We start from the raw sequence: 20,497 nt of genomic DNA on the forward strand, positions 1-20,497 counted from the left end.
GTGGGGACGGTTAGGATAAAACGGGAGGTCTTTAGTATATTAAGCAGTTAGACTGATTACTTGTCATACGAAATGACCTGATTACGAACTCAGCAAGGTAAGATTGTTCGGCCAAATATTTTTCCGTTGTTTTCCTCATTCTTTCTTGGTGAATGCCGGGATGGTATTGAAATAGAATAGAAATAGAAAGGCCGTCATTATCCCAAATCCTGAGCCAGATGAATCTAGCATACTCCTTCGAACTGATTTTCTGCAAGATCCAGTTCAGTAGTAACCTGTCAATGCCGAAGTCTCTTCCCTTGAAACATTCCAGTCAAAATTTTATATCGGTTTCTCCTTTCTACCGTTTTCCATCCCAGTCTTCATAATTTATTAGTTTTACGTATTTTAATCTCTATGCTTTACCAAACATAGACTGAGGGTGTTTGAGAACAGGGTGTTGAGGAGTATATTTGGACCGAAGAGAGATTATGTGACAGGAGGTTGGAGAAAACTGCATAATGAGGAGCTTCATAACTTCTACTCTTCTCCAAGTATAATTAGAATGATCAAGTCAAGGAGGATGAGGTGGGCAGGGCATATAGCACGAATTGGGGAGACGAGGAATGCATGTAGGATATTAGTGGGAAATCCAGAAAGAAAGAGACCACTGGAATAACCAAGGCGTAAGTGGGTGAACAATGGACCTTAGAGAGATAGGATGGGATGGTGTGGATTGGATTGATCTGGCTCAGCATAGGGACCAATGGAGGGCTCTTGTGAACACAGTAATGAACCTTCGGGTTCCATAAAATGCTGGGAAGTTCTTGAGTAGCTGCAGAATTGGCGACTCCTCAAGAAGGGCTCAGCTCCATGAGTAATTAACCAAGTAAGGCTTTACATACGTCACGATACAACGAAGTCTCAACTGAATGATAGGAAGCATTTTTATTTTTAATTTTGTCTTAATTCGATAATGAATATAATTTGAATTTGTATTCTTCCCATTTATTGGAACTTTCCTTCTGCGTTTGAAAAAGAAAAATATTAGTTAAAATCACGACAAGACTTAACGGGGTGATAAGGCGCTGCAAGATCACGCATCTTGGCATTTAGTGTGGAGTTTTCTCGATATTGCTTGTGAATCGTCATATGATTACATTACAGCAGCCGTAGAAATGCCTGACACCAGCGCTGTAAATATTAAGTTACGACGCGCGGTAGGCGTGTGCTTTCGTACGTCTCACTATCCCAAGGATATCAGTATCATTCCAACAGACTATTAGAATGCTGAAAGACATGATTAGATCAATAGTATGTTGGCAGGAGGGAAAAGGAGGTAAGACAGATGTTGTAGACGTGTTATTTATGAATCTGTTTACATTCGATGGTACCAGACTAAGCGGCGTCACTCCCAGAAGACCGCGATCTTAGGTATTCGATTTTTTTAGGGCTTCGCCTATTTTCAGAGCGTGCCACAAAAAAGGTCTAAAATTGTTTTTAATGCAGTGAATAAGTTGGTCTCTAGATAAACACAGGTAGCAAAAACCAAATTCCTGGACATAGACATAATAAAACAGTAGCTAATAAATCGTTCAAAAATGCTCCGTGGTAACAAATAACAAGAAGTTCTGGAAACAAAATACTTGTGTAGCTTGCTTTCTTTTAAACTCTTCGGTCTAAGTGTATTTTTTTATTGCTAGTGGGGTGGGACTAAGCCCCTTGTACTGCGGCCACTTCTGCTTAGCTGTAGATAGGCTAGCAGGAATTATAAATTAATCGTTTCGCAACTCAGTGATACAGGCATCTTTCAGTGCATCAGTTTATTAGTATGTTTTTAGCCTGCTTTCCTTATTATGAAAAATAAAAGGAGGCTTATGAAATTGTCTCTCTATGGATCCCCCACCCCCAATCAGCTTTCGAATGCCTCAACTAATTTTTATGAAACTTGGCATGTATATCATTTCTTCTGAGCCCCTCTCAATAGCGTAGTTCGTAAATCCCTCCCATCAGTCTGTGTCTGTATGTCCCCCCCCCCATTGTTGCTAGGCAATGACCCGTTAAAAACGTTACCGTGGCAATGAATACACATAACAATAGGAAAGTTATTGGACGCGTCGTTTTCTATGCGGTCTGTATCATATCCAGAGAAAATAGATGATTAGTTCTTCCAGAACTTCATGTTTATACCTTCACTTACATTTTGATGTGCTGATATCTGGCGTAATGCTGATGTAAGTTTTCAAATGTTATGTTCATTTTATGTGGGTAAGTTATCCTTACTGGCCAATTAAATGTGATACTTTTCTAGTTCATTTACATTAAAGTTGTCAGACGCAAATCAGATATTCGTGTTCCCACATTATGTTTTTGTACGAGTATGTAACTGTCTGCTGTGACAACATTTGAACTGAGATCCTCAGCTTGCCACCAGCTTTTGCTGATTTCTTGCCTGTCTTGCGTCTCGACCCTGAAGATGGAGGCGTTATGTTTTTGACAATTTCATGTTTTAATATTTTAGTAATATAACCAAGACGAGTATAAAGGCTTTGCGCTAATATGACTGTAAGCGGCCTTCGTAGTCTAGGGGTAACGTTCCCACCTCATGATTCAAGGTACGCGGGTTCAAACCCGGCGGAGGTCGTGGCATTTTTAAGGGCGGAAAAATTCATGGAACAAGTCCTCCGGGGGGACTTTAAGCCGTGGGTCCCGTGTCGTAGATTTACGGTACGTGAAAGATCCTCATGTCTCTAGGAGACCTCTGAACAAAATTAGGCAACAATTTCCCACCCAAGTAGTTTCCATTGCCTCTGGTAGATGGGGGAAATATGAGGTACCGACGACCGACCTCGTTGGCTGAACGGGGCTGATAGCACGCACCAGTACCGGTAGGGTATGGCGACAGTAGAAATTAAAGGGGGACGCACAATGGACCAATAACTGGTCTAAGTGCATGGGGAAACCCACCCCCTCTAATAATAATAATAATATGACTCTAAGGAAAGGAGCAAATACTTCAAAGGTACATGTACAATACCTGATGATAGCCGAAAGGCTGAAATGTGCTGTACACTTTTAACGTGAGGTATATCTATACATAGATGGTGTTGATGGAAAGCAAAGTAATAAATGACAGAAAGGTTTATACCGGATTTAAATTAAGGTAATAAGTTCAGGGTGGAGTCGTGATAGCTCAGTCGGTATAGCGACAGGCTACAGGCTGGACTGCCCGGGTTCAATTCCCGGCAGTGTAAGATTTTTCTCTTCCCTACAGCGTCAAGACCGACTCTGCAGCTCACCCATCCTATCCAGTGGTTACCGGGGCTCTTTCCCTGCGGTTATAGCGGTAGGGGTGTGAAGCTGGCCACGCCCCTCCCTCTGTTGCCGGTGTCAAGGATGGTGGAGCCATACCTCCACTCCCCAGTGTCTTCATGGCATAGTGCTTATTTAATTAAGCACATGGACAGCTTTACATTTATAAGTTCAGGGTATGATTTTTAGTGTTCAGTTTATACGCCAATATTGTATAGTCAGCTTGACTAGCAATTTTTGCCTCTGGTTAATTCCAGCAACAGCGCACCTTCGTATGCAATCAGAAGCCATACTTTTGAGTCGTGATTCAGGGGGGAAAATTAAAGCGAAATAAAGATGACTGAATTTTGTTTCTTTTTACAACTATACTGACCGTGAAGGCATACGAGGCGGGGTAGCGTAGTCGACATAGCGACTGGCTACGGGCTGTACAACTGAGGGGTCAAGAATTTTCTCTTCTCCAAATCGTCCAAACCGGCTCTTGGGTCCACCCAACCTGCTATCCAATGGGTACCGGGGGTTCTTTCCCCGGGGGTAAAGCGGCAGGGGCGTGAAGCTGAGCACTTGCCAACTAATGCCGAGGTCAAGAAAATGTGGAGCTATACGTCCACTCCCCCTTACGCCTTCATGGCGTAGTCCTTAATTCGTTGAGTACAGGGACAACTTTACCTTTTTACTGACCGTTAAGGTGCTCTGGTCTGTAATACCTTCGCATTTCGTTTCTCACAACATGGATCACAGCTTATCGTCCTACTCATCGCCTTGATCTCATGAATTTGCTTTCACGAGACGGACTGTACTCCTGCAGATAGAACTCTTACGGCTGACGCGATGCCCAGGATTTGTCGATCATGCCAAAGGCATTTTAATGTTGCATACTTCCATTCACGTTCGCTTACATTTTAAGTCGAAATTTAGCATTTGGAGTGTCTTATGTTCTCCCACGCCCTCGCATTCCATATGCCATGGTTTCAGTGGCTGCTTATGTAATTATTCTTTGAGAATGGTGACCATTTTTTAGTATATTTACATAAAGATTTTCCTTGCACTGTAAATTGTTTGAAAGTTCTGAAACAGTTCTCTTGTACAGCGGGAAAGACATTAATAATTACAGTAAGAGTGTTGACGTGGATGATGATAATGAAATTGTTTTCGCTTCAAGCGAATACTGCTCCCACATACAGCCCTGACCTTCGCGGTAATGTGTACAATGTCTGCAATGACGAATACGAACAGAAAACCAGACAGGACGAGGCCTTGTCTAGAACAACCAACTCAAAGTGCTTGAAGGCTTTATTTCGCTTGCGCAGAAGTCATTACATATTCAGATACCCGTGAAGGAAGTTCCTCCTACAATGGAAGGGTTGGAGGGGGCAACGATACTTGGCAGCTACGTATCAGTTTTATTTTACAGTTGCAAGAAGGTGGAGGTGCATGCAGCGCCAAAAATGGGGATGCTTATAAAAACTTTGATGTTGTAGGCGCTTTCATGTTGCACTGCTGCTCTTTGTAATGATGCTGTTTCGTATACTACTCAGTTTAATTATGGAGATATTAAAACTCATAACGTATTTCATAGGACAGCCTTATTAGTCTTGAAATTGCATACTAAACTGCATCTCCAAATGCCATTTTTGGCTTCAGTTAAAGCTCTTTGTTATGTTCTATATTTGTGGGTCTTCTTTAGTGTACTTTTCTTAATTTGAAAAAAAAAACAGAATTAGGCTTATGATATCACCTTTCTATCTGTGTGTCTGTGTATCCCCCCATCAACTTTTGAATGTATGTATATGATGGCACCTGACCCCGTCTGAACGGCGTACTTCATAAATCCCTTCCATTAGTCTGTATGTGTATCCCCATATCGTTGCTAGGAAACAGCTCGGTGAAAACGAATACACGAAAGAAAGAAGAGCCGTTGGACGCATCTTTTTCTGTGCGGTCCGTGTCGTATTAAAGAAAAGTCTGTGGATATCTGTTATGTCCTCCTGTGGTTGCAAGGCAGTGGCTCGGCAGACACGTTCCGCAGTAAAGAAGAATTGTTGCAGGCGTCCTTTTATTTGCGGCCCATGTATCAAAATAAAGTAAGCGATTAGTTCTTCCCAGAACTTCGTGTTTTTAACTTTTTTCTTAGTGGGGTGAGACTGAATCCACTTGGTACTGCAGTCACTACTGGTCTATTGTACCAGTCCCGGATGATGAATAACGGTAAATGTGGAGCAGTTGGTGGGATGAAGATTGGCAGAGGAAACCGAAGTACTCGGTCCACCACAAATACCACATGACCTGAGCTGGGCTCGAACCCGAGCCGCCGCTGTGGGAAGCTAGCAACTAACCGCCTGAGCTATGGCGCGGTCTTGTTTTTAACTCTAGTTAAACTCCAGCAGTAAACTATATTTATAGGTCTTTCGTCTTGTTCCTCTCTATACACTACATGTTTCGGCCCCAAACGGCCATCGTCAGGTGTATACATTCACGTATCTGTTACACTGCACTTATTTATAACATTTAAAATTGAAAAACTTAAAAACATAGGTCTTCCTGATTAGCACTTATAAAATAGCAGCGGCACGCACACAAGGAGACTACACAGAATGACACCTATACAGTGCTAAATACAAGAAGCCGCTGCAGCACTGTAGACATAGGGCGAGTAACCCTGACATTTTTAAATTTTAAAACTTAGAGAAAAAATTTAAAGGATTTAAAATTAGAACCGAAGTAGCTACTGCACTTCCTATCACTACAGCTACTGCTCTCTGCATTCCAAGCCATTCAACTGCTCTGAAGATGGAGGCGATACGTTCCTCCGAAACGTCGGCCAAAACGAAAATTACACGGCGCCTAAACCCAGAAGACGACTTTCTTCATCTCCTTAGTTGTTGAACTCCATCCGTGGGGGTACGTATCTCGCTTTACTTAAAGCCCCGCTCTGGAATACTCTGTCGTGAGGTATCATCAGTTTCATCAGTAATATCCATCTTGAAGGTTGCGTCATTTTCGGTTATAATTTTAACCCCGTTCTTAACTCCGTCTCCTGCTAGACACAGTTTTGGCCGCAGGTATAGGAACCATAATTATTGAGCTCCCAGTGATGTCTACGGGGCTTGCTGGCAGATTTAAAGGCGGCTCTATTGCACTGGATATTTGAGACTAGCAAACGCTTCAAAAAATAAAAATCGCAAGCTACGAACAAAACGTACATTGTCTTAACTTACGTATTATGAGCGGTACCGCTGCATTAGGTGAAATGTTTATACCGCCCTGACGTCGTTCCCAGAACCTCGTTTATAATTTCATTCATCAATGACACTACAGCCCTTTGTTCGGCCCTGGCCTCTTCTTCAGATTCGTAATATTTTTACACAGACGTAGGACTCCTTGGACGGGGGATCAGCCCGTCGCAAGGTCGCTACCTACTCACAGGACAACACAAACAGAATAAATGCACACACAGACATTCATACCTTGGGTGGGATTTGAACCCACGAGCGAAGACCTCGCGGCCACTGTGATCGGCCCTCTTTTATCATACCGGCTGTTTTCTAGGAAGGTGAGATTTGCATTTCATGAGGACAGACTTTGCATTGCCCTTTTTTCTGCCTCACTATATATTTTTCTCCCAGACTCGTTAATTGGACATCAGTGTTTACGCAGACAGAATAGTAACTGAAACAGTCTCATTGGATGCACATTACCACATCAGCTTGAGTAGCATGCATTCAAATTCAATCGATCGGACGGATATTTTACCTTAGATTTGCGAAAATGAAAGCTAAAAACAAAATATTCTTCCTCGGATTAGGGCCTGTTCTGATAGGAACAACGAAGCCTTCAGATGTTAGAGAACACGTTGGACGGGGCATCGGCCCATGTCAAGGCCTCTCTGCCTACAGAACACAACACAATGCAAGACCACGGCTATAGGCCCACGTCCATGCCACGAATGGGTTTCAAACCCCCCGATCCCAGTGTTCACGAGTTAAAAGTCTGTGTTGTGTTACAAAATATTGTTAACTGAATCCTTTTTGCCGGAACAGTGATGTCTCGACTCCTTTATAAAAAGTAAGAAAAGACGCGAACTCTTCAAATGTCTGAGGAGCACAAATGACGTTCAGAGTGGCAAGTAACTGAGAGACCAACGAAAAATTTTACTCTCCTTTTCTGTTTCTTATTCTGAAAAAATGATAGATTTATATTATCATGTGGACGGATCGTCCGACGAATTTTGTGAAACGTGATATGGACCCTAACCGTCGTGGATACTCCTCAGCTATACATTTTGTGTGTTCTTACACGAAGTGCTTAAGGTGCACACACAATAGAGAGGTGATATATCCGTCGGCGTGGCATCTCCAAAAGTACGGGACGGATTTCACTGAAATATACCACTGGGGGCGAGGGATTGCTGAAGCGTTCGCTGTGGAATTTAATTTTGGTTTTAATAGGTCTAAAATGATCGGTTCCCAACATTTCTCGTTCATGGGTCAGTAAAAGAGCAATGAGTTTTCTGAGAACCGGTACTTTCTCACATCGTGAAGTAAAAATAATAGATCTCGATCTTCTGTTCAAAGAGTTCACAATAAAATACGAGTGGCTTATATGGTACTGTATTGATATCAGAGGGACATAATAATCCACATTGGACATTTCAATTAAGAATTGTACAATATGATATGGAGTAATTTAAATATGCCAGAAATTCCTGTATTATCAGAAGGGTAGAGAAGTGTTACAAATGGACATGAAACGTAAAAAAAGTGATATTCGAACCTGGGGGAAAAATAGTTATTTATAGACATGTCATCCACCAACATCGATGCACTTGTCACATCGCTTTACAAGTGCGCCGCAGGCGCAGCATAGATGTCCTTTGACTATTGTCTCAGCCACTTCCGCACCTTCATTTCATCATCTACAACTTTCGAACGTCCATGAGAGAATTTCTTGACCCAGTTGTGAATCGGTTTACGCGACAAACACTTCCCATCGTAAACAGGAAACTTTTTTTATGAATATCATCTGCATTGAGTCCATCTGACAACAAGAAAACTCACAATAAAACGTTTCTCTTCGGTAGTATGTTCCTCAAGCACGGTCGCCATTTTGACAACTGAAATCAGTCTCTGAATATGCGCATGCACGTCTGCTACCTAGACTGTCATGCAGCTGGATTGTGCTGCTACCTAGTGAAACAGAGTATAACACACGCAGTCACAGGAGCAAGACACAACACAAAACACAATACACACATGAAAGTAGGAAGAATACTCCGGATAGAAGAAGATAGGTGTGACTTGCGTATTGAGATACGACATAAGAATGACAAATCCTGAACAGTTTTAATATTTAAAATTTATCATTATATGTGACGAATATATATTTTAGTCATTTTAGTATAAAGACAACAGGGCATGCAATGAAGTAGTTCGACGTACATAGAAAAGCACCTGAAGATGGCACTTTAGTGCTGAAACATGTAGTGCAAGAGAGAAGAGTGAGGTGAATAAATGTATGCACTGCAAGACGGTCAGAATAAATCATGGACACAGAAACCAGTTAGACTATTACAATTGTTTTACTTCCATTTGTGACCTATTTACTGACTCTCCCTTGTAGTTTACCTGATGCGACATCTGAAGAAAGTAATATTCGTCGCAAATTATTTAGTATATAAAAGGAAATGAATAGCTAATAAAGCCAGTGGCTGTAAAATAGTAACTTTTCCGGGCGTACAGTACACACCTGGAGAAGTTACTATTTTGCTATCGGCATATCATATGATATGGGTACCGGGGGTAAAGTGACTGGGGCGTGAAGCTGATCACTCACCTCCAACTAGTGCCGAGGTCAAGAAAATGTTGATCTATACATGCACTCCCCCATACACCTTCATGGCGTAGCACAGGGAAAATTTAAAAATAAAATCATATGATATGCCGAAAGCTAGATTGNCACTTCTTCGTGTAATGAATTTTAAGGAATTGTAACGAAAAGTAATTCAGACTCTGTACCGTGTCATGCTGTAGCACGATAAGCTTAACAGTGAGTCCCTTTTCAGGAATAGTGAAAATGCTGACTCTTAGATAGCAGTGCTGCACACTGTTCGAAATGTTTACGGAGTACATGCAAATAAGATATCGGCGACAGGCGATGGCGTGTTCATTTTATGGGGTTACAGGCCGGAGTAATGCGCTTCGCGCGGAACACTCGATCACTGTCTTGGTTAACAACATTATTGAGTTAAATCATTGTGGACACTGAGTTTGAGAACTACGCTTTTAACTCGTCTTATTGCTTGACTCTCAGTTGTTTGCTTACACTCCGTAGACACTCAGAGTGAGGTACAGACCACTGCTACTACCACCACCACGTCTTCCTCCTCCTCCTCTTCTTCTTCTTCAAGGATATGGGCCATTGGCCTGTTTCCGACTTCAAGAGAATATTGTAACGTGCCGGGAAAACGCAGTAACAGTGGGCCGTTGCCTGGGAATGCCTTAAGCAACAAACGCGTTTTCCCGGAGATGAAAGGACAACAGAGGGTTCGTTGGATGACAACGGCAAAACCGAACTGTTCAGAACGGTGTTCTGTAAGCAGTCCGCATAAGGCCTACTTAAGGGGGTTGAATATACCAGACCGTATCTCGTTTACCTCCACCGTGACCCTGCGAGTCGTAGGAGGCATCGAAAAGGCAAGTCTCAAATCTGAGACAGTAAAATATGGTCGCGAGTACCAAGGGACTCGGACCCGAGAAAGACTGCGCTAGCAAGGACCAGCAGCATGTACAAAAGACAGACCCATCCTCTCGTCAAAGAGGGCGCCCCACAGAAACGAGACCATAACTGTCAAACAGTAATAAATACCTGGTCATGAGCCCCAGATAGGAGCTTTATGCCAAAACAGACTGGCCGACTGACCGTCGGTCGTAAAATGAGACTTAAGACTCAGATGAGAAGCATTGGAGCATTAGCAGTCGTCGAGATATAGTTAGTTGAGAACAGTGGAAGTTTGCATTTTGACAGTAAAACTGATAATAGTTGTACCCGCTTGTGTAGAAGTGAGCGTTCAATAAACGAATAATCTGAAACCTGCGTGAAATCATGTGTCGCGTGTTGCCTATGTAACGCGACAATATGATGAGTACTATCTTGTGGTATATAAGGCCACGTAGTCCGCTGAAAGTAAACCGACGTTTGGGAGGAGCATCGCCTCCATCTTCAGGGTCGAAGATAGTAGTAAAGATAAGCAGCGGCCGCACACAGGGAGCCTACACAGAATAACAGTGCTGAAAACAAGAAGTAGCCGCTGCAGCACTACAGACATAGGGCGAGTAACTCTGAGAATTTTAATTTTTAAAGAATTTTTAAATTAGAACTGAAGATTTTAAAAGTGCCAGTTCATAATAAACAAAATTGACGAGTGTAGGCAACAAAGATAATGCACAAAGCAGACAGATATCAGCGAAGTAGATTCCAATAAATGGAAACCTGTCAGTAACGACGAAAAGAGCAATTGGGAAGACTTAGGGTTTTAAATTTTAAACTAGATGCAGTGTAACAGCTACGTAAGTGCATACACCTGATGATGGCCGTTTGCGGCCGAAACATGTAGAGTAGAAGAGGACAAGACAAAAGAACTACAATAAATTGTTGCACTTGGGACGGTGTTTATGTCATATATCGTATAGAGTGCAGCAGGATGCTTAAGTATAATACCGAAGAATAAGCTGAGCAAGAGACCAGCTTGAAAGCAGGTGGCAAGCAGCTTGAATATAAGTTTTTTAATGACTTCTATTGACATGTTCCAATAACTATGAAACAAAAACGCAAAATAAAATGCTTCTTCACTGCCGTTTTACCAGACATTACAGGCACTTCACTCGATGCCCGAAATAAGCATTTGCATGTCTCCCTAACTGCTGATCAGATCAGGATAACGTAATGAGACATAAGCCAGTAAAGTAAAGCTATCCATGTAACAGGCCGTGGAGGCCCATAGGGTTGTGAGATGTTGAGGGTCCCACATTACCTTGACAATCGGCTCAAAGATGGCGGTAAGGTTGTCAGCCTTACGCGCCGGCCACCCTTTACTCCCAGGCAGATTCCTGGTACTCATTTCTGTGAGAGGCTGAGTCGACCCCAGGGTCATAGTGCGGCTGGAAAAAAAAAATCCAATCGCCTCATCGGGACTTGAACCCGCGACCTTCCGGCTTGTAGCATAGTGCCTCCGCCAACTACACTACCGCGTGCCTCAACGTAATGAGACATACTATACATAAACTGCTTTGACTTATACTGGCTATTTGAAAACGTTTTATGTTACATCAACCGACGTCTTCTGTGGTCAGTCTATTTAAGCTGTAGTGTCAATCTTTATTTAACTGTGGTATGCATCTTGACAACTACACAGATTTCTCTAGATTAGTTAGGGTCGTCCAAATGATGATGCCACGTTCTAAGAGACTGCTCCTTTCTGTAGTTGATACGCAACACTGAACTGACTAACTGGAATGGCGAAATAGTAATGTTTTTAAAGCAGGTGGCTCAGTTGAAACCGGCTGTAAATTCTACATGCTATATTTTCTTTTCGAAAACAAAGTTCTAACATTTTGCAGTTTGTCTTTCGCCTCTAATCAAAGCCAAACTGTGCGTTTATGTGTGTATACTATGTTTTACTTCTTGAGGGCATATTAAAAGAAAACAGAAACTATGTTAGGCAAAGTTTCCAGCGTAAAACCAGTTGGATTCAACATGTCAACAGAAGCTACAGGAAATATTAAAATATTACAATTGACATGGATCAAGGAACCGGGGAAGACCTTCCAAGAAAGAGTTTGTCGAATGAGGCCGTAGCGATTCAAGAAGTGTTCCAGTTTCCAGCCGACTAGATTATTGTTGTAATTAACTTCTTATTATGGGCCGCGCCATAGCTCAAGCGGTTAATCGCTGGCTTTCCACCGCGGCGGCCCGGGTTCGATCCCGGGTCTGGTCAAGTGTGATTTGTAGTGGACAAAGTGGCGCTGGGACAGGTTTTCTCCGAGTACTTCGGTTTCCCCTGCCAATCTTCATTCCACCAATTGCTCCACAATCACCCTCTCCTATCATCTTGGGCTGGTACAATAGGCCAGAAGTGACCGCAGCACAAGGGACGTAGTCCCACCCCACTAGCAATAAAAAAAACTTAGTTTGGCAAATAATAATATTATATTTCAGCATCGTGTTGCATTAATGTCTCACTCATTCACGTCCATCTATAATGCAAACATAATGTTTTATTTTAAAATATCATTTACAATCACATAAAATTCATAAAATGTCATTAAAATCAAATTTTCGATTTATTTGTTGCAACATATTTCGGCTTCATAAGGCCATCGCAGGCAACCGTTGACACGCCCGACCAAGGAAAACTACGCACAGAGGAACACAGCGTGAACCCGGCAACGCGAAAATACACGAAGCATGAGGAAAAGTGCGAAAGTACATTCTCGAATACGACGACATACAATAATAGTATGTAAATATATTGACGTGTGAGCCCATGCAGCGCAGTGATTTAGATCAATTAACAGTTGCCTGATGATGGCCTTGTGAGGTCGAAACATGTTGCAACAAATAAACAAATGTAATTGTGAAGAAAGCAGTCTTCTGGGATTTGGCACCGTGTATATGTGGTGTTAACCGACGTTTCGGAGGAACGTATCGCCTCCATCTTCAGGGTAGAAGAAAAAATATAAGAAATCTGCAAGCGAAGAGACCGTGAGAACCGGTAAAAGCAGTCTGCTTTCAAGGAAATAGCGGCTCCGGTCTAGAAAACTGCGATTAACGGCCGTGAGGATCCGTTGCACCGACCATGAGACACCCTATATCCACTTAAGATTTCTTATATTTTTTCTTCTACCCTGAAGATGAAGGCGATACGTTCCTCCGAAACGTCGGTTAACACCACATATACACGGTGCCAAATCCCAGAAGACTGCTTTCTTCATAGTCACCGCCGTGAAAGCCTCAAATCTTACAAATGTAATTGTAACCACAAATGTAAATGAAATGTGTTATTTTTTAGATGTGATTGTAAATAACATTTAAAGTGCAAAGTTGTGTTTGCATTATAGACGGAAGTAAGCGAATGAGTGACAGCCTGTAAAACTGAAAATATACAAAGAAAGCTGGCAAATAGATGCTGCAGTCGATTTATTCAGTCCAGTTTCCACAATTCTGAGCCGGTCTTGTTTAATTATTAAAATTTCAGATCACTTTATTCCAGACCATAACTTCTCGATGCTTTGTTTCTTGTTAATGTTTCCCAGAGCAAAATCAACTCTTGTTCTGTTATGGATACCGCTGGTTCCCATGTATCCACTAAGTAACTTGGGCACTTTTCCACCTTTTATGTCAGTAATGTCTCAAGACCATCATGGTGTGCCACATCTACGCACACCATCTGCAAATCTCCAGACGTTTTTAATAAACACATTATCTCATCTGAGGATACTTTTTCCGTTCTTAATCATGCTTAGTTAATGGCTCCTTATAATGTACTAACTTGTTATCGGTTGTGTTGTTTTAGTTTTTAGCGTTTAATTCTTGATCTAGTTATTTTTTTTATTGCTACTGGGGTGGGACTAAGTCCCTTGTACTGCGGTCACTTCTGGCCTGTTTTACCAGCCCCAGATGATAGGTGAGGGTGATTGTGGAGCAGTTGGTGGAATGAAGATTGGCAGGGGAAACCGAAGTTCTCGGAGAAAATCTGCCCCAGCGCCACTTTGTCCACCACAAATCCCACTTGACCAGACCCGGGATCGAACCCGGGCCGCCGCGGTGGGAAGCCAGCGACTAGCCGCTTGATCTATGGCGCAGCCTGATCTAGTTCTTAGTCTTGCTTTGGTTCTGTATACGTTCATTGCTCGCCACTTAATGGGTTGCTCGCTTTTATTAAACAGTCAAATAAAGGAATTGAATTATTATTTTTATTTACATTGCTCGCCTCTTTGTGGGTTATTTTCAGTTGTGGGATTTGGCTTGCCAGTGAGATATCACCATCATGTCAACGACAGAGACAAGTTTGTTCTAACTTGGAGGGCAATTAACCACGAAGTTGAATTTTATAGTTTCTGTAATTCTAGTTGTTACAGAAATGTAAGGAATACATGACATGTGCTAGTAACATCGATTTCTGGGTGACAGATGAAACTAGTTTTTTGGCAAGACCTAACTTATTCATTTGTTTTACTGCTGTGTGTGGAATGATTCTGATATCTGATTTTATTATAGGTATGTACTTTCATGCCGTATAGCTTTAATCTCATGCTTGAACTACGTAAATTTTATTAACTTTTCTGGAAACATTGTTTGCAGATTGTCGTTTAATGGCACATTTATGTCAAACGGGTTCTTTTCACTTTCTTTTTAGTCTGTATTGAGTCTGGCTTTTATATTGTTTTTTTTTTTCGCTTTAAAATCAGGCGTTCGAATAAATTGTGTTCGGTATTCTCTGTCATTGTTAAAGTGACATTCAAGGAGAATGAGGTGGGTAGGTCATGTAGCACGAATGGGGGAGACGAGGAATGCGTGTGGGATATTGGTGGGAAAGCCAGAAGGAAAGAGACCACAGGGAAGACCAAGGCGTAGGTGGGTGGGCAATATTAGAATGGATCTTTGAGAGATAAGATGGGATGGTATGGATTGGATAGATCTGGCTCAGGATAGGGACCAGTGAAAGGCTCTTGTGAACACGGTAATGAACCTTCGGGTTCCATAAAATGCTGGGAAATTCTTGAGTAGCTGAAAAATTGGTGGGTCCTCCAGAAGGGCTCAGCTCCATGAGTAAGTAAGTAAGTTTAAAGTGACATTTAGTTATAAGAAGTATCATCTGTTATTATATAATTTTCTTCTTCGGTTGCTGAAATTCACAGTTATTCTAAAACACTGATTATTTTAGACATTTTATAAAGTTCCATGGGCGAGAGATCGGCTCGCCACAAGGCCTTTGCCGAACGGGACAACATGACCGCAACGCGCGCCTTAGACCACGCGATCGCTGTGAACGATTTAATTCTAGTCTGTGGACATAATTGTATATAAAATGTTTGCAACGTTATACGAATATTATGACAGAAATGTGGTACCTCAGACAGTGAAAAATGTCTAGCAATATTCGGATAATGAATCATTTATAGAACATTTATGGAATTCGCAGTGTTGGTATACCTGACCCAGTCAGCATCCTTACTTTTGGGACTTTTTCATGATTATTTGGGATATCGAGATATACGCGAAGAATAATGCAAATGCACTAAAGTGCATGCATTGATATCCTCTTGCTTGTCAGGCATTAACTCTCGTGTCTTATTTGTCCTGTACAGGATCCTTTTGGCGTAGAGCGGCAGGTGAGTGAGATGGAAATATGCTGGAAAGTATCGCCAACTATAAAAGTAGATGGTCCTTTTATATATAAATAAAGAGGCAAGAAGCTGTCCTTTAACTTTTACATTCCATAGAATATGAGCCTATAGCTCGTTCTTATTTATCCTGCTCCATAAAATGCGACGATGCGGCACACGATTCACATTTCACCCCCATTTGAGGTTGTCTCTGCTTAAAATGTCAATAAACAAAGTTCTTCTGTTCGTGATGGTGAAGAGAGGGTGACTTTTGTGGCCACTGTTTTTTACACGGCGTAAGAATACTTTTTAAAGCTGTATATACCGAAACAGGAATAATAGTAAAAACTAAATAAAAACCACTTGTGTGAACAATACACGATAGGAATGTGATTCAGAACCTACTTTTACATCCCCAAGGCAGTATTGTGTTGGATGGGAACCCCCCAGACCTTTGTGTCCTGTTCGGCTAGACACGAATAAGCCCCTTCCATGTTGTGTAACGTCGTAAAACACGTTCCGCCTTGGTGCATGGCGATATCATTGTACAGAGAGGATACTGGAGAGTTCGTGATGCTGTTATACCCAAGGAGTAGTCATTTTTCTTATTTAAACCAAAGTATGTTAGCCGTTTTTGTACGTTCCTTGCATAAGCTGCATAAAGCGAACGTACAGTATCTCACTAGAGCCCGCACACACATGTTCCTCGTGTTTCCTGGATCCTTGTAGGTCTGTCTGAGTCTGTTTGAGAACAAGTTTTGGACCCAAGAGAAGTGAAGTAATAGGTTAGAAAAAGTTGCATAATCAGGAACATAACGCGGTAGCGTAGTTGGTTGAGGCAGTATGCTACAAGCCGCAAAGTTGAGAAATCGTATCTCGATGAGGTGGATTTTTTTTTTTTTTTCCAATTTACCTAATCCTTCCAGCTGCACTATAGCCCTGGGGTGGACTCAGCCTATAACAGAAATGAGTACCAAGAATATTCCTGAGGGTAAAGGGCGGCCGGCGCGTAAGGCTGATAACCTCACCGCCATCTTTGAGCCTCGACCTCTCACAACCCAATGGGCCTGCACGTCCTGTTACAGGGATAGCTTTACTTACTTTTACAGTATCGCCTCAGATCTTTCGTTTTAATACGCTGCTGTTGAAGGGGGAGTTGTATGTGTACGAGGCCGCTCGTGACTATGCAGTTTCACAGTAATCATGGCAGGCTCGTCTTTGAATCAATATGAATTTGCTGTTGAAACTTTTCGAATACAGCCTATTCTGCAGATGGAAAGAACTTTTAGGTTACAATTGGATGTATTGAAAGGGAGGAGCAGTTTTAGGGAGGATGAATGTTATTTTTGTTGAAGGAACGTCAAGATTTTCCGGTAGTGCATGTTCAGCTCGCACACCAAAACATTGAAAGAATGTGAATGCGAAATAAGTCAGTTCCGCGTAGTATCGCGGCATTCATTGCTTCTACATATTTCAAACACAAAGATTTGTTAATGTTATATTTTAGCGTCCTGTTGCACTGGTTCATGTCCATGATGTGTATTTATGCGTTGTACAACGCACGCAGTCACAAGAGAAAGACTCAACAAAGAGCACGCAATACACACATGAACGTAGGAAGAGTGCTCCCATAGAGGAGGATTGGCGTGATTCGCGTATTGAGATACGACGTAAGGATGACGAATCCTGAAAAGTTTTAATATTTAGAATTTATTGTTATACATGACGAATACACATTTTAGTCATTTTAGAATGAAGACGTCATGGCATGCAGTGCAGTAGTTTGACGTGCGTAGAGACACACCTGAAGATGGCACATTAGTGCTGAAATATGTAGTGTAAAAGTGAAGAGAAAGGTGAAATTAAATAAAAAGCGTGCACTGTAAGACGGTAAGCATAAATACACATCATGGACACAAAGATTTGGGCTATCATCCATACACAATTCAGATGACTGAACAACTAACGGTTCAGGATAAAATGGAACATCAAACTCAGAGTTTGAGAGACTACAGACTCTTCAAAGTTCATCGTGTTACCAAGTAGAGCAGTTTGTGAGATACGTATTCAGTTGCAGCTGAGAAGCCGTCAGTCGAAGGGAATGCAGAAGGCAGCTGAAGACGTTATTTAATTTTTCTAATTGTAAAAGAACGAAAATAATTCCATTCACCGGATCTAGAACCCGCTGTTATCATCACGCGTGCACCCCTACACGTGACACTATGTAGATTAAGGCTGGGGCCAGACGAGCGCACAAAATGCGTCCGTTGTAGAAAAAACAAGAGAGGCGAATTCTGCTCTTTCTTCTGGCTCCATTGCAGACATAAAACTACGCACCGCATTCTGCAACTGTGTGGTATCCTCAGCAACGTGCGTCATAAAGTACGTTCGTTGCAACGGACGTACTATGTGCGCTCGTGTGGCCCCAGCCTAGGAGTGGTTGAGCATTGCGTCTGCATATGGCCCTATTGTACTTTATTTGTATTTGTACTCTATTGTATCTTTATTTTGACTGAGCTCTAAATTCACCGTATATGTGTTCGAACTTACTATTAACAATTCTTCATTGATGGTTGTTTTGTTGCCATCTGTGGAGAGCTGTTGAAGCAGACTTTGGAACACGTAGATTTGCGTGATTCTGTGTCGAATTTAGTGACGTGTGTGTATCACGAATTAAGGTGTGACACAAAATGTATTATTAGGACCATGAAATCAGGCATGTTGAGATGGGCCTGGCATGTAGCTCACATGGGGCAGAAGGTAAATGTTTTAAAATATTTGTTAGGAAAATTTGGACGACCGGTTGGAGGTAAGGTAAAAAAAAAAAAGGTAAAACTATCCCTGTAGCAGGCCGTGAAGGCCCATGGGGTTGTGAGACGTTGAGGATCCCACATTATCTAGACAATCGCTCACAGATGGCGGTAAGGTTGTCCGCCTTACGCGCCGGACGCCCGTTACCTCCCAGGAACATTCCTGGTACTCATTTCTATTAGAGGCTGAATCGACCCCAGGGCCATAGTGCGCCTGGAAGGATTAGGCCAATTGAAAAATCCAGTTACTTCATCGGGAATGAAACCTACGACCTTCCGGCTTGTAGTATAGTGCCTCAACTAACTACGCTACTATCAAATAACATTTACATAACAATACGATGTAGTTACTACATTTGTATTTGTACCATCTGCTTTAACACACAAGAAACTCAGCATTTTGTCCGTAGAAAGTATATATTTTGTATGATTCTCAGAATAAAGATTGGTTATACCACTAAACTGCCTTGTGCAGTTGGCCGTTATAATATTAGACACTGTTTCCCTCGAGACAGGAACGATTTTTTTATATATTATTTAGAAGAAATCTGTGCTTCAAAAGGTTCACGGAATGGGATGGGAGGCTGTGGACTGGATTCATGTGGCTCAGAACAGGGACCTGTGACAGGCTCATGTGAGCACGGTAATGTAACTTCATATTCCATAAAGGAAAACTCCGTGGCCTGTAGTCCGCAAGCGAACTATACCGACCGAGTGACCGCCGCTTCTCGGCGAAGTTAATGCCAACTTTAGCGGATGAAAGGTGTCACGTGGTCAGCGCAACGAACCCCCCACTGCCGTTAATCTCGGTTTTCTAGACCGGAGCCGCTATTTCCTTGAAATAGCTCCTCAGTTATCCTCACGAGGCTGAATGGACCCCGTACAAGACCCACTACTTCTCAGAAAATCTGGTAGCGCCTGGAATCGAACCCGGGACCACTAGACCACAGAGGCGGTCCAATTCCGTAAAATGGTTGGATATTTCATTACTAGTTGAGTAAGTACGAACTTCTCAAAAAGGGCTCTTCTCCATCGAGTTGGGTAATTAATTTCCCCTGCATTGTTTAACTTTATTCCAGAATATCGGATTAGAATTTCATAGGCTTAAAGTCTTGCTATATAGTTGTGTTTCTCTCTCTTGTAGGTCTGTTATCTTACGGCAGTGAATGCATACGCACATCTATGTGTAATTGCTCGTGGGATACGTAGTCTTTAATTAAGAAATTACACAAATCTTGTTGGCGAAACCTATGCTTGTGTTTGTTTTCAAACCGCGTTGTGATACCTCCATCCAGCGCCGTGAAACAAAATACATGCCTTTAGTTTAAACAGTTTCATATTACACCACTGGATTATAACAGAATCCGTTTAATTGCCTGCAGTTTTGTATGGAAAGTGTATCTTGCCGAGTTGTTCAAGCGATACCATTATTAGACTCCTAGACTTGTCTGAGGGAAAGTGGACAGAATCTTCTCCATTCTTCACGTTATCTTCAGGCTAAAGGGCATCATCTCCATGTCGTGGGCTGTCGTTACGTCACAACGTCCATCGTGCTCTCCCGGCTGCTTCTGCGCTTGCTTTCTACCCAAAAAAGAAATATTGGGGAACTTTGGTTCCCAGGATTAGCGTTGAAAACATTATGAATTTGGGATCTGTGATGGAATAAATGTACTTTGTACATTAAAATTTACGCTTTATTGAAACGTTACTATATGTACTGTACATTCATTATTAAAATTACCCAAAGTGTTGCTTATAGTATTGCGTCATCGTCTGAACAGAGGGATTGAATTGACCGTATTTGTTACAAATTGTCATTGCTCCTGAACTGTAACCGAAGGACCAGAACGGATTGCATTTTTGAGAAGCTCATATTTATTCAGGTATTTCACTCGGAACATGTCCCGATCCGTCTCTTCCAGTTTATCCGTGGCAGGTGGTGAAAATCTGTAAAATAAGGAAAATTATTACATGTTTTTTGTAATTGTTTGAATAATGTACAATTTTATTTTG

The 20,497-nt window shown here is 41.9% G+C and overlaps 1 protein-coding gene across 3 annotated transcripts in view; it reads left to right on the plus strand.

The window, feature by feature from the left end:
• LOC111867094 (angiogenic factor with G patch and FHA domains 1) overlaps positions 1–20,497 on the plus strand; it is a 120,624-nt gene that overhangs the window by 56,014 nt on the left and 44,113 nt on the right. The window contains exon 9 of one of the 3 annotated variants that reach the window (XM_033752533.1): positions 15,657–15,772. The exons of the other annotated variants lie outside the window; for them this stretch is intronic. Coding sequence (XP_033608424.1) covers positions 15,657–15,752 — 96 coding nt within the window. The 3' untranslated portion in view covers positions 15,753–15,772. Of the gene's footprint in view, positions 1–15,656; positions 15,773–20,497 lie in introns of those variants that run through there. 3 annotated transcript variants of the gene reach the window in all.

The sequence above is a fragment of the Cryptotermes secundus genome, unplaced genomic scaffold, assembly GCF_002891405.2.
Source record: "Cryptotermes secundus unplaced genomic scaffold, Csec_1.0 scaffold205, whole genome shotgun sequence".
In the NCBI taxonomy this organism is placed as follows: Eukaryota; Metazoa; Arthropoda; class Insecta; order Blattodea; family Kalotermitidae; genus Cryptotermes; species Cryptotermes secundus.